Source organism: Gambusia affinis, linkage group LG14, assembly GCF_019740435.1.
Source record: "Gambusia affinis linkage group LG14, SWU_Gaff_1.0, whole genome shotgun sequence".
In the NCBI taxonomy this organism is placed as follows: domain Eukaryota; kingdom Metazoa; phylum Chordata; class Actinopteri; order Cyprinodontiformes; family Poeciliidae; genus Gambusia; species Gambusia affinis.
This window is the reverse complement of record NC_057881.1, coordinates 25,543,251-25,557,796: the sequence shown is the minus strand read 5'-3', so window position 1 is coordinate 25,557,796 and position 14,546 is coordinate 25,543,251. Positions and strand designations below refer to the sequence as shown.

The 14,546-nt window shown below is 39.3% G+C and overlaps 1 protein-coding gene across 1 annotated transcript; it reads left to right on the top strand.

Moving 5' to 3' along the window:
* The first annotated feature begins 1,887 nt into the window (after positions 1-1,887).
* mturn (maturin, neural progenitor differentiation regulator homolog (Xenopus)) lies at positions 1,888-13,646 on the top strand. The gene is made up of 3 exons (XM_044139088.1): positions 1,888-2,813; positions 8,378-8,500; positions 10,958-13,646. The coding sequence occupies exons 1-3, from the start codon at positions 2,655-2,657 to the stop codon at positions 11,063-11,065; spliced, it is 390 nt and encodes a 129-aa protein (XP_043995023.1). The 5' UTR covers positions 1,888-2,654; the 3' UTR covers positions 11,066-13,646.
* Positions 13,647-14,546: the final 900 nt, after the last annotated feature.

The window sequence follows — 14,546 nt, the reverse complement described above, 5'->3', positions numbered from 1 at the left end:
CCTCTCCGCCATCTGGTGGCCAGGACTCCGGGAAGCGGGGTGGGACTGGAAGTGCCTGGATTCCTGTAAACAGAGCTATTTCCCCAGCAGTGGCTCCCAGCATGCTAGAACCCGTTAAAGTGCTTTTGTCTGCATCTGTCTATTTCTAGGAAACTGAGAAATACTGTTTACTGCCAGTGGATAAATATTTAGTGGCGGGCTGCAGTCTGTCCAGTCACATAGAAAATCTTGTGTATTTTTTTGGATTAAACCAACACAAAGTACTGCATGATTGTGAAGTGGCCTAACGTAAGTCAAAGTGGATGTAGCGAATCTGAGAACATAAAAAATTCAATTATTGCCACGGATTCTCAGATGATGTAGGTCTGTACTTTGACTGGGCCCTTCTAACTGGAATACATTTTTGATCTTCTAAACCAACAGTGTCCGAGCCCTTTTGTCCTGAGGTCCAAAACGGGCGATTTTAAACTACTCATAAGGCACAACATTCATTCAATAAAAAAACCCAACACTTTTTTTGGTTGTTTTTTATTTTTGACTACTTGACAGTAAACAAAATATTAACAAAATCTATAACTCGATATAGGTCCAAAACAAAAAAAGCTTTAGACTTTTGCCTTATTTTTTTTTTTTCCCACCAGGGGGTCTTTTTGTGGGCTCTAGTGTCCCTTATATAACAGTAGACTGACAGGAAAGGGGGAAGACATGTGGCAAATGTTGTTGGGTCTGGGAATCGAACCCGCGACGGCTGCATCGAGGACTGAAGGCCTCCAAATGTGGGTCGCGCTACCCCCTACGCCACCACAGCACGCCCGACTTTTGCCTTATTTAAAAGAAACATTTCCAAATATTTTGGGTCGTCAATTGTTTTCTATTTTATTGGTAAAGTTATGGCTCCCCCTGTGGTCTGGGGCCGAACAAACTCATTTCAAGAGCCACAAATGACCCGCGGGCCACAGTTTGGCCTCCCCTGGTCTAAATCCTTGCATTTTAACTCTAGGAGTATGTTTAGCACCAATTTCCTGCTGAAGGTAAAACTCCACTTCAGTCTCAAACTTTGACATGTTTCACCTCCGTTCTCTTCTCCCTGTCGGAGAAAGACATCCCCGCAGCATGATGATAGTAGTGGAAGCACTACTATGTTTCAATGTGGGGATAGTGTACACAGGGTAATGTGTGATTTATCTCCTATGAAGTGCAGCAGACTTAAACTCAGTGCCTTGGATGTGCTGATAAGGTTGTTGTTGTTCCACGATGCAGTTTCTTCACTAATGTTCTCCAATAAGACTCTCTGTTCCTGATCAGCTGGACTTAAATGACTCTCAAACTCTATTCAGCATCTATAGGACACATGTGGTTACTTGCACTGGATTCGATTCAAAGCTACTAAAATGAAAAGCGGTTGCATAAACATTGTATTTTTATTTTATTGCTTTACAGCTATGCAGAAATTGTTGTCGCTCCATTGCAAGCAACTAATAAAGGCTTACGGTGTAAAAAGAAGTGAAAAAGTTAAAACTTTTACACTGTAAAGGTTTTAACTATAGGAGCACACGAATTGAAGTTTTCTAACCAATCACCGATTTTAAAAAGCCAATTTTGGCTAATCCCTTTTTTTTCTTTCTTTCATACAGCGATGAAGTTGTCAACTTAGCAACAATTAAGAACAATTTAGAGGGATCAATTAACCGAACAGAAAAGGTGCACCAAAAGCCAGTTTGGCCAATACTGATTTAGTTTGTCTTAAAAGTTGTGCAATATAGCAACAAGTTACTTGCAAACAGTGGGGTGACTATTATCAACGTGGGCAGGTCTCTCAGTCAGCCCTTTTTCACAGCAGATCAAGAGAGGATAGAGGCTGATTTTCAGACATTTGCAGAGTTAAATAAGATCGGTGGATAAAATCGATGTCGCTTAAGTATCGACCAATGGCCGATCAATCGGTGCACCGCTAGTTTTGTCGCATTCAAATGTATCATCAATCATACTTGAATTATTATTTAACTTTAAATAATTATTTGTTGGTCGAGAAAAAAAAACGTATGAAATCAGGCATAACAATTTAGCAGAGCTGACTTTAAAAACAAAAACAACAAAGAAAGAAGAGAAAAAGGAAAGGGGGGCCTCATCCTGAAGGCTACATCCAGTGACGTAATCTTTTATGTTTTTATATATGATCCCATGTTTCACACGGCGTCAGCAGGTTAAATATCGGTCTATCTCACTAATGTAGCCGACAGATTGCAGTGGACGGCTGGGCCGCTTAGCTGTTCGTCATCGCCTCTCTCTCTCTCTCTTCTTTTTTTTTTTTTATCCCAGCGTCTCTCCTGCGTATGCATATATGCGACGGTCTGATTTCATAACGCGGTAAGGAGGAAGAGAGGAATGGGGCTGTGAGAGGCGGATGAACATCAACTCCATCGGTCGGCTCACCGTGCAGAGCAGCAGCTGCAGCCGCCGTCTCCACCCCGCTGCCGTTCGCCGCCGGTGCCGCGCAGAAGAGATGCGCTATAGCGGAGGCTGCTGCTGATGCTGATGCTGCTGTTCTTTGCGTCTTGAGCATCATCGACGCGACGGCCAAAGGGTGGGCACGGGGGGTTGGGGGGAAATCGATCTCCGGAGCCAGGGACACACGGTAGACAGGACAGTAGAGGATGGAGTTCAAGCATCTGGTGGAGGCGGCGGAGAAGTGGTGCTCCGGGAACCCGTTCGACTTGATCTTCGCCGAGGAAAACGACGAGCGGCGGCTGGACTTCTACGCAGAGCCCGGCGTCTCTTTCTATGTGCTGTGTCCCGGCGGCACCGACACCTTTGTAAGTGGGCTTCTGCAGGGCCTTAACTTAGCTACTGTGTGTATGCGTGTGTGTGTGTGTACGCGCTTGTAGGAGTATATGGGCTGGGTAAAGGAGATGGTGGTGATGGAAGCGGGATAAGAGGGAAGGGTGAGCAGTATGATGTCATTTCAGTCTGCCTTCACACCTCTTCTCTCAGGTGTGTTCAATATTGTCCCTCCTCTTGTTTTTTTTTTTTTTTTTTTTTGCTATTAATTATTTCAGCATGGCTCTCTATTTAGGGCGGCATCACCTTGGGGGTGGCTAGAGCACAAAACATTTTTTTTTAGCTGTTTTGAAAGGAAGAAGTCACCATCTTGTGTTTTGAACTGGACAGTAGAAGTAGCATGTGATGATTCTTCAGTATTTAAATATTATTATCAATAAAAAAATTCTTTTGACATCTTTAGCGCATCTGCTACAAATGAACACAGGGAGTATGTTACAGTAATCTTCTACAACTTCGCTGAAAGTGAAAAGCAGCAGCTTAGTTTTAAAACTAGCTAAATGCTGTTAGTTTCTGAATAGGAATGCAATTGTATCCCAATTGAATTCCTATTGGGATGCAACAGGAATTAATTTGCACCCCAAAACATTTACATTGTATGAGGCTCTATATTCAACCACTCATTCATATCAGTGTTTAAGTATATTCCATACATTACGACATGTTAATGACTGGTTGATATTGTGAGTGTTTGATCAAATCTCAATTGTTCAAATCGTAAACAAAATGAGTGAACTCTTTTATAGCATGTTTTTTTTATATTTTCTAAAAATATATTGTGAATTTCAATTTTCTAATTTTTATATATATATTGTATCAATTCTTTTTTTAATGTATTTACTCATCACTTTAGTTTTTGTCTTTGCATTTTTCAGCTGCTGCACATAACTGTAGTCAGGAATCGTTTGATATTGGCTAGCATCATATTCTGGAATTGTTTGTTATTCCAAAATGTTCATTCTAATGATGCTGCAAATTATTGTAATATGGCAAATTTTGATTAAGTTTAGCATTCGACTGGGGAAGACGGATCAGTCGATCCGCCATGATTTCCTTAATATTGGATGACCGGCAACCATCCCAACACTTACATGTGAAACCAATCTATCCACTAATATCTGCCTCCATGACTGACGTGACCCGTCTCTGCCTTTGATATCTGCTAAAATCAAAATCTCCAGAAAACTGCAATCAGTGCAGTTGAAAGCAAACTGATTGCAGTGCAGAAAACTGCAATTTGGTATAAGATGAATCTGTTAAAGTCTCTGCTAAATCAATCAATCAATCAATCAATCAATCTATCTATCTATCTATCTATCTATCTATCTATCTATCTATCTATCTATCTATCTATCTATCTATCTATCTATCTATCTATCTATCTATCTATCTATCTATCTATCTATCTATCTATCTATCTATCTATCTATCTATCTATCTATCTATCTATCTAATTAGCGTTAATTTGATGTGAAGAATGATAATAATAACTGGTTGAAACTCTAAATTGGCCTATGTCAAACAACACTTCAAATCAATACTGGCCTTCAAATGCTTTATCACTTTTTGCACCCTTCCTGTTTGCAGCAGAAACATTTCTAATAGTTCCAAATAATAATAATAATAATAATAATAATAATAACAATAAACAGTTAAAGTCTTATCATCATCTTATACAATAAGATATAAGGCATAATAACTGCAGATTTGTTAATCTACAAATTGCAAACAAATTATTCTACCTTCTACTGTTATTATAATTTTTGCTTTTCCCATAGCACACATGTAAAAACCTTAATGGTGGAATCGGCCTTCAAAATTCAGCCAGGTCAGCCAGATGCACCAAACTGGACATCCTAATGGTGGACGCAGCACAGCCACAAACTGTTTCCTCAGAGCTGACTGTATGTCCCGCGGCCATGTGATGCAGTGCTGGAGTTATGAGTCCAAAAGTCCCAGAAGCCCGATCTGCCCCTCCTCCTCCTGCTCCCCCCACCGCTCAGTGACACGGGCCAATAGGGCGGGGGAGCAGATGGAGATGACCCAGGAGCCGGGGCGTCTGTTCAGTCAATAACACATTATGTCACACAGACCGTGCCTCTGTTGTGTTTGCACGCCTCGTCTGAACGTCGGCGCAGCGCCACGGTGGGGTGTTTAGATAGCTGCTGACGAAATTTAGCTGAGTCCCCATGCCTGTGGCCGTGCTCTCCCTTAAGAAGCAGATTCTAATCAAAGCGAGCAAACAACACAACAGCGGATTCTTTCTGCGATCTGTTGTCTCTCAACAGAACCTCTCTGCTCTCTAGTCCGTATGTTCTCCCTCCCTGCTTGCAGCTTCCTCCTGCTCTGTAATCTAATCCAAGTCAGATGTCTTTGCAGCGTGTCCTCTCATGTACTCATCTCCGGCTACATGCCTGGTCAGACATTCAGAGTTCACTGCTGCGCAGCCTCAAACCCGCTGCAATGACACTACAGGCTGCACTCATAATTCTCTTGATATGTTTTGTGGAGATGTTCACAATCACACCATATGCCACAGAGTTAAAATAAATACAATTAAAGTAGATTGCGCCATTACTCAAACATTTATGTAATTGTGTATAGTAGAATTGTATTTTGATCAAGACTCAAATTCATAAACAACTGCCAAATATCGTCTAACTATTTTAAAATAAGTCATTTTACACAATTGCACTTCAAGAAACTCAAATTAATTTGCACAACTGTTATAAAAAGTCTTAACATATTATCCTGCATGCAGTAATCAGATTTAAAGCAAGACATAGGCTAACTGCAAAACTGCTTACTAGTCTGGCAGCTCAAGAGGAGAAGCCGCCCTGGGCATCTGCCCACTTAATCATTTTCAGAAAGCACTACTTCATTTATTGACGCTCATCAAACCTCCACTAAAGCCAGTGAAAATGCTGCCTTGTTATATTTTCAATAAAAGATTTAAAAAATCCAGTTTTTTAAAAATTGTTGAAGGTAGAAGCAGGCAGTTCAGATTAGACCAACCCACGTGTTTTTGAATTTGATCTAGAGGATATTAAAGCACTGAAACAGCCCTTTACTTTAGCCTTCACTGGACGTTTTTTTAAGGAGGGGATAGCTTTAACATTATTGGCCGCTGACAGTTAGCTAGCTGCAATTCCATCTTCGTAATCTTGTAACTGTAATCTTGCTTGTAACTGTTTATTTTTTCTACTGACTACTTACCATTCAACCACATGAACAATTTAAAATGGTGGTGGGGTTTTTGTAATGCTAATGCGGTTAGCTGTTGTCCGTCAGACCGACATCATTACAAGCCTAATCTTCCATGTTTGAATAGTTTTGCATTGTAAATCTTACATTATGAAAATTATGGTTAACTAAAAATAAAACCATTAAAAATATAAATGTAGTAGCGCATTTACTGACTCTGCAACCACATTTGTGTTGTATAAATATTTGCTAATAGCACTTGACATAAGTTTTCTCCTTTCGTGTTTGAACATGTTAGAATAGCCAGTTAAACTGAAACGTTTTCATACCTCTGTCAGATTTAGATTTAAATATTTATTTACATTTCACCATTATGTTTCTAATCACTTAACATACTAACATGTTGATAGTGGCCCAGCTGAAGTGAAGAGTCATCGTTTGGGAACTGAGTGGCTGAATTACCTCCTCAACATGTCGTCACGTTCTGCAGGCAGCTGGCAAAAAGCCATACATTCGACTAACAAGAAGTCGCAGGACGGTGGCTCTTGAGGGCCATAATTGTAGACATTTACTATAGAGAATCTGTGGAGGAAGCCGAAGATTAGAGGCAAGGAGACTTCCTAACCTTAGAAACTTTGAGCTCATGAAAAGAGGCGAATGTTTAAAAATATTTGTTGACACATGCAAAAATGGCAATAATACTTTTCTTATTGATCACTGAGAAGGTTGTAAATTATTTTCAAATGCTGTTTTTATTACTATCTATATATATATTACACCATAACACCTTCTTCTTATTCAAACTTTTTTCTGGTTTATAATGTTTGCGCAAAAAACTTTGCCAAATGATAACTAAACTTAACTCCAATCTAGTCTTGTTTTTATTTTTAAATATATAAATCCTTATATTTATGGATTTATGTGATCCATAAATATAAGGAAAGTTTGATGACCTAGAGGGATTATGATAACAGCAAACTGCTGTCTCCAGCTCTTTAACCTCCTCCTAACATGTTCTAGTAGATATTTTGTTTAATTATTGAGCTCTATCATCAGAGATAAACATTACCAAAAAGACAGATAATAAGTAATACACAGTCAGAAATTACAATATGCTTTGTTTTAATTTTACAAATGATAATAGTTGTTAGATACAAGTTGAAGCATTTGGGGTATTTTATATATAGTTTGTAATCCTAATTAGATCCTAATTAGGCTATACAACCAAGTACAAATACAAACATATATACACACCACTCTTATGCTTTGGGAATTCTTTGCTAGATTTTAGTTAGTGGTATACAGAATACCGTTTTGGTCACACTTCTTAGATTTTTACTCTTGGAAAGAAAAATAAGACCTTGAATTCTTTACTTTCACTTCACAGTTAGGCACAACTTTGTTGCTCAACCGTATCAAATTTGAATAAAATATATTGAAGTTTGTGATTTTTACCTGACAAAATGTTTAAAAAGTGTTTTAATGCTTATAAAATCCACTGTAAATAGATCAGGGGAAAAAACTTGTAGATTTCTAGCATGATAAAAGTTGGCTTTAATCCTGAAAAAAGTTAATTAAACCACAAAATAAACCAGATCCTTCTTTTTGAATAAAATCAACAAAGGGGCGAGGGGTTGTTATAAGGTAATGGTGTATTTCATAATACTATCATCCATCCATCCATCCATTTTCTGAACACCCTTCTTCCCTAATGGGGTCAGGAGGGTTGCTGGTTCCTCTCCAGCTGCGTCCCGGGCGAGAGGCGGGTTCACCCTGGACAGGTCGCCAGTCTGTCGCAGGGCAACACAGAGACACACAAGACAAACAACCATTCACACACACACACCTAGGGAGAATTTAGAGAGAGACCAGTTAACCTGACAATCATGTTTTTGGACTGTGGGAGGAAACCGGAGAACCCGGAGAGAACCCACCATGCACAGGGAGAACATGCAAACTCCATGCAGAAAGACCCCGGGCCGGGAATCGAACCCAGGACCTTCTTGCTGCAAGGCAACATCTCTACCAACTGCGCCACTGTGCAGCCCATAATACTATCAGATGCTGCTAATTTTTCAAAAAGTGCTGTAATTACAGATTTATGATTTACAAGATTTTTTAATGGTTTTACCATAAGAATGTATTTTATTAAATAACACTGCACTGAATATCCCTAGTTTTTGTTTCACTTAAGTCTCATATTTCCCTCATATTTTTTGTTTTTGTTGCTCTTAGAACGAATAATTGTGTCTTCAAAGTTTCTATCTCTTTTGCCAGCGCTTGGTTGAAAATATGTTGTTAACCAGAGTTTGCATGTGTGTGTGTGTGTGTGCAGCATGTTTGGAGCGAGAGCGAGGACTGCCTTCCGTTTCTGCAGCTGGCCCAGGACTACATTTCCTCCTGCGGGAAAAAGACTCTGCTGGAGGTGTTGGAGAAGGTCTTCACGTCCTTCAGGCCTGTAAGGAAACTAAAAGCATGCAGCTCATTGTGACAGTTTGCTTCCTAACACACTGTCACAGCAAAGTAACTTCTGTTCGCTGAGTCTAAGTCGATTACAGACTTGATACATTCTGTTCTCTCTGCCCATAAAAGACACCGTGCTGAACTAAACTCAAGAAACTATTTTAGGAACTTATTGGTAGCTTTAAATGAACCGTTTTTCAAATGTTTTCAACACCTGTGTGTCCTAGTGTTAATTGGTATGTCATAAGGTAGAATAAGAGTGAAGTTTTTAATGTTTTGAAAGTGCAGGGTAAATATAAAACTAAGCTGATAAATACTTCTGAATGTGTTATGATCTTAGTTCATCCAATTATTACCCACAACCTTATTACTTCCTGCAATTTAGAGGTTACAAGAAAATACAATGTCGTTCAAACCTGGTAAATTCATAATATCTTAAGACATTAGTAAGCCACACCTGCAAACATACCAGACTGGACTGAATAACATCCATCCATCCATCCATTTTCTGTTCATCCCTTTGTCCCTAATGGGGTCAGGAGGGTTGCTGGTTCCTCTCCAGCTACGTTCAGGGCGAGAGGCGGGATTCACCCTGGACAGGTCGCCAGTCTGTCACAGGACACACAAAGACACACAACCATTCACACACACACACACACTCACACCTAGGGAGAATTTAGAGAGACCAATTAACCTGACAGTCATGTTTTTGGACTGTGGGAGGAAGCCGGAGAACCCGGAGAGAACCCACCATGCACAGGGAGAACATGCAAACTCCATGCAGAAAGATCCCGGGCCGGGAATCGAACCCAGGACCTTCTTGCTGCAAGGCAACAGCTCTACCAACTGCGCCACTGTGCAGCCCCGATTTTGACGCTTTGGGGTTGGTAGTGGTAGTCATTGCACTGAGTTTTGGGTAATGTCTCTTAAAATCTGTTTTAGAATTAGTTAAACAAGCATAATAATAGTTTTGGAGGGGCTTTAGGATCATTTTAGACAGCTGTTTTAAAAGCCTAGCTAAATCTTGTCGTCTATTTACCTCATTATAATTTGATGTTAAGCTAAACTAAGCTAATCCTCAGTCTGACAGCTTCATAGTTACTGTTTCATAGAGACAAGACAGTTACATTCTAAATTACCTATCTGGAATGAACCAAAGCTAATATTTTTACCAGATGCTAAACTATGTTTACATTTTGTGATACTGTTGGCATTCCTGTCCACAACTGAGACATCGGAGCATTTGGGATATTAGTGGATGAGGCCTTCTAGTGTTGTTTTCTCTTGTTAAAGATTTACCATCTGTGGATAAAGCTGTTGAATCAAACAATAAATGACTTCAATTATATTTTGACAGACATTTTATTTGACCTGATCTTATCTTATCTTTTATCGCCACCCAAATTGTTTCTGGAATGTTGGTGAAGTTGCTGAAGCTCTTAAAAAGAAATTTTAAATTGTAAATTTGTGTCCCCTTTATAAACTTGTCTGTATTTTCATACTTTATGGAGATAAATGATAAGAATGTAGAAATCTCAAATATATTCATAGTGAATTATGTATAATTTTCTCCAGAGTTAAATCTGTTACATTGTATTTCCAGTGTTTGTGGTTGTTTTTGCGATTTTTGACAAAATGTCTCCTATAAAGTATGAGATATTATGACTGTCCTCCTTTCAGTAGATATGATTTATTGAAGTCACATAACCTCATTGTAAAAGTTAGATTTTAGAAAACATAAGATGTTTATGTGTGGGGCGTGCTGTGGTGGCGTAGGGGATAGCGCGACCCACATTTGGAGGCCTTCAGTCCTCGATGCGGCGGTCGCAGGTTTGACTCCCGGACCCAGCCGACGTTTGCCGCATGTCTTTCCCCCTCGTCTTCCCCCTTCCTGTCAGCCTACTTTCAAATAAGGGACACTAGAGCCCACAAAAGACCCCCTGGAGGGGAAAAAAAAAAAAGAAAAAAGAAAGATGTTTATGTGTGTATGAGAAGTTCCCAATCAAAGTATGAACGCATAGTCAATACAACATATTCCACTGAAGATGCCTGTTTATCATATTAAAAACAATTCAGGTACAAAAAGAGACTAAAATGGCAAAATTCAAAAGATCCAATACCACACACCATTCTTAAATTTTGACTACAATATAAAAATACATCAATGTTAATATTTTTTTGCCCTGTTTCTCTATTGTTGGTATTTACAAATGCCAAAATTTATACTCTACCGTTACTACAAGTGGACTTAAAAACAAATGTCCTGCCAAAGCTATCTGCTCCAAAGAAGGGAATATGTGGAAAACAAAAAACAGTCTTGGTAAAAAAAAAGAAAAGAAAAGCTTGCTGTACATTCAAATATTGTTTATCATCAAAATTTGTTAATTATATGAATTTCTCATACTGGCTCATCCTTACTGCTAACACTCTGCTGCCCCTCTCGGTCTTTTAGCTGCTAGGTCTTCCAGACCTTGACGATGACAGCTTTGAGCACTACCATGCAGACATGGAGGGGGAGCCTGGGTCCGACCACCAACAGATGGGGGTCAGCCAGCAGTGATGGCCCGCCGAGAGGATCCCCGAGCCTGGGCACGATAGCTCCTGAAGACTTGGGCCTTGATACCTTAGCTCACTTAACAGCACACACTCTTGCAAACTTATAGTTGACATGCTGAACTATCACTACCTTGTTCTTGAATGTTTCAGTGGCTTTGCTTTCCAAAGACTGCACTTTGTTGACCTCCCCCACCTTGTCCTTTTTCTAAAAGACACACACAGAAGTTTGCATTTTCACAAGTTAGGACTTTGTATTGACTTCCATTCATTTTAGTATAATGACATTTATGCCTAGCCTTACCAAGAACCCTTACCCTGACAATTACCAGTATATTTGCAACCCTAAACCCAACCAAAACTGGATTCACACCATACCTCTAAACCTAACTCCTAACTCTTAAAATGGGGGCCCACCTCACACGTAACTCCCCAAAGACTTTTGGCAACATTGGTCCCCTTGAGTCCTTTTTGGGTTTATGGAAACAAAGACTTATGGGAACTTGAGGGGACATTGGTCCCCATGAGTCTTGTTTTGGAGTAAAGGGGACACATGGAGATGTTGTTCCTCCTGAGTCTCTTTAAGAGTTATGGGGATTTATTGAGACTGTGGTCCCCCTGAATCTTGTTTTGGAGTTATGGGGACACATGGGGATGTTGTTCCCCCAGAGTCTCTTTAGGAGTTATGGGGACCTATAGAGACTTTGGTCCCCATTGGTCTCTTTTGGAGTTATGGGGTTTTATGTGGACATTTATGGGGAGATTGGCCCACATAAATGTTTGTTTTATGGGGACATAAGTTTAATTGTACCAAAAGATCCTAATTAGGCTATACAACCAAGTACAAATACAAACATATATACACACCACTCTTATGCTTTGGGATTATGTGAGCTGTAGCCATGTACAAGTTCGAATCATTCACAGTCCGGTTAGTTAAAGTTACACATCACAGCAATATTATATTAGCTTTGTTATGCAGAAAAACATTCAGATGTTATGGCAATACGCACCCCAGCCTCCACACCAACCCCGACTTGTGGAGGCGAATGTGGGAGATTGCTAACTTTTTCAGCCAGTCTGACATAAATGACGCACAAATAACCAACAACAGGGGAAAAACTGACAGTTTGTGGCTATGTGAAAGCAAAGGTCTAGCAGGTGCAGGAAAGAGAAAGGGAAGTGAGGAAATAACATGCAGTTAGTCGTGACACAGATTCACACTAGCAGCATCTAACATAAATGCAGTCAAATAGGTTAAGGTGATTCCCTCGATGCAATCGCTCCTTTGTGTGGATTAGAAAACTCTACAGCTTTTCCCAGTAGCATGGATAATTTTGAAGTGTTTGTTAATGTTTGTAAAGCTGTGCATCGAAAATCAGTTACAAGTTGAAGATCTTTTTGACCACTGTTGCTATCTTATGACTGTCACAATAATAGCCTGTGCTGCAGCTTTAATCCTTCCTTATTTGGGTGTCTTGTTGCCATGCGACACCCAGCCTCTTGAATGTTGTAGTCTTCCTGTTGATCCGAGGTGTGCCTCTCTTCCTGGGCACCAACTGAGGAGATAACCATTGTAAAGCTTCCCAAAATTCCACTGTTTTTCATGAAATGTTTTCAATCTGTTGTCTCATTTAGGGGTTCTTCAGAATAGGTTTACAAAGGACACACCCATATACCCCTGGACAGCACAGGAGGAAGGGGTAACTAGATACTGTTGACCACCCGTTTTGTGTGGAACGCTATCAGGCCAAAAACCTGTGACTTTCATGTGTCTTCAATGTTTCTACGTCATTTACTGGATTTAAGAGTTTGTGTAAACTAAAGAAAATCTGGCGTGCCCTACCATAATAACAATAGATTAATAGTGTGCATCACCTGCAAGGTTTTTAAGCTTTCAAGAGTTTCCAACTCATCCAGCATGTCAGGTTTGAATGTGGAGATGTGATTAAAGCAAGTTAGTTACATCTGACATGCATGGAGTTAAGGATTTCATTAGCAATGGGGGCCATGATGTTGGTGCGTTATAGTTTCCTACACAAATAACTATTAGATTATACGTCAATCAATTTTATAGATTGATGTATAATCTATAAAAAACAAAATGACAACATATTGTTTTTTGAAATTCCTTTGAAAATAAAAGCTTGGGGCTCCTGAATTTTCCTGGTTTCTTAAGTCTATCCCAAGTCAATGATGTTTCTTGACTGGTTGGTTGAAGGCAAATGTTGTCGATGTGTGCTTAATCCACAGAGAATGTGCAAACACGTTGTTTCACGCAAACAACACATATTTAACGTATGAGTCACATGAAAAGTTATGCGTTTTTGACTCCTCTGGCCTTCCATAACACAACTTTCAATTCAAATCTCAGTCAATGCGCTGCAAGACTTCCTTTCGCTTTTTACAACTAGGGCAACACAAAGGACTAACGGCTCCTCTGCCAAGTTACTTTGACTCGTAAATGTTTTATTATTACTATCATCATTATCATCATCATAATTTGGCTGTTTGAATGTTTTCCATGCAGTATATCCTCTGTCCTCTGACGTGTGTGACATTGGTCAATAAACGGTGTGAACTGAGAGTCTCTCGCCGGTGTGTTTGAGTGTTATTGAGACCAAAACGGACACGAAGGGACTTTTCAGGTTCCAATTGTGGACCCTCGACCTACTGCTCTGCTAACAACCTGCTAATGTTATTGGAGCTGACATCACGTGGCACCTGACGTGCATCATCGTGCAGCTGCATCAAGGTGGAGGAGTTACCGGAATAAAGGTTGGCTTTCAGAATAAAGGCATAAAGGTTGGACAGAGTGCTCACAGTAGTCCAATTTCCATTATTTTCCTACAGTTTTTATACAGATCCAAATTTTCCAAACATCACACATGAGCATTTTACGTAATTGCCACATTGCACAAGAAGCCATCAGTCATAGTAAAGAAATGAAGCACGCAACACAATGCTATCTTTTGCTAAATTTGGGGATTTGTATGGCTACTTTTAAATAGAATAACACCCTTCTGTTATATATTCAAAAAGTTTTTTTATTTGCAAGTTGTCATGCTTCATTTAATTGTATCTAACCAGCTTTGATTGCCCCTTACAGCATGCAGGGTGTAGTTTGTAAAGTTACAGGTAATGTTTAATTTTTAAAAATCAGAATTTTATCATGTTTTTAATACATGTCACAGTTTCGCAAACTAAATATCTCACTCCAAATTAAATGTTTAGCAAGCAAGTCACAGCTTCAAACTAATATCTAGTTAGCAATTTATTTCCAATAATTTCCTAATTAAATATTTAGACAACAATGTAAATATTTATCCTCCAACTTAGCTTGGAAATATTTATTTAACAAGCTGAATTTCTAGCATTTAGTTAGCACAAAAATATTTAGCTTGAAGCAAAAATATTTATTCAGCAAGCGATTATTTTTACTTTAAACTAAGTTTAGTTTGAAGCAAAAATATTTAAACTAAACAAAA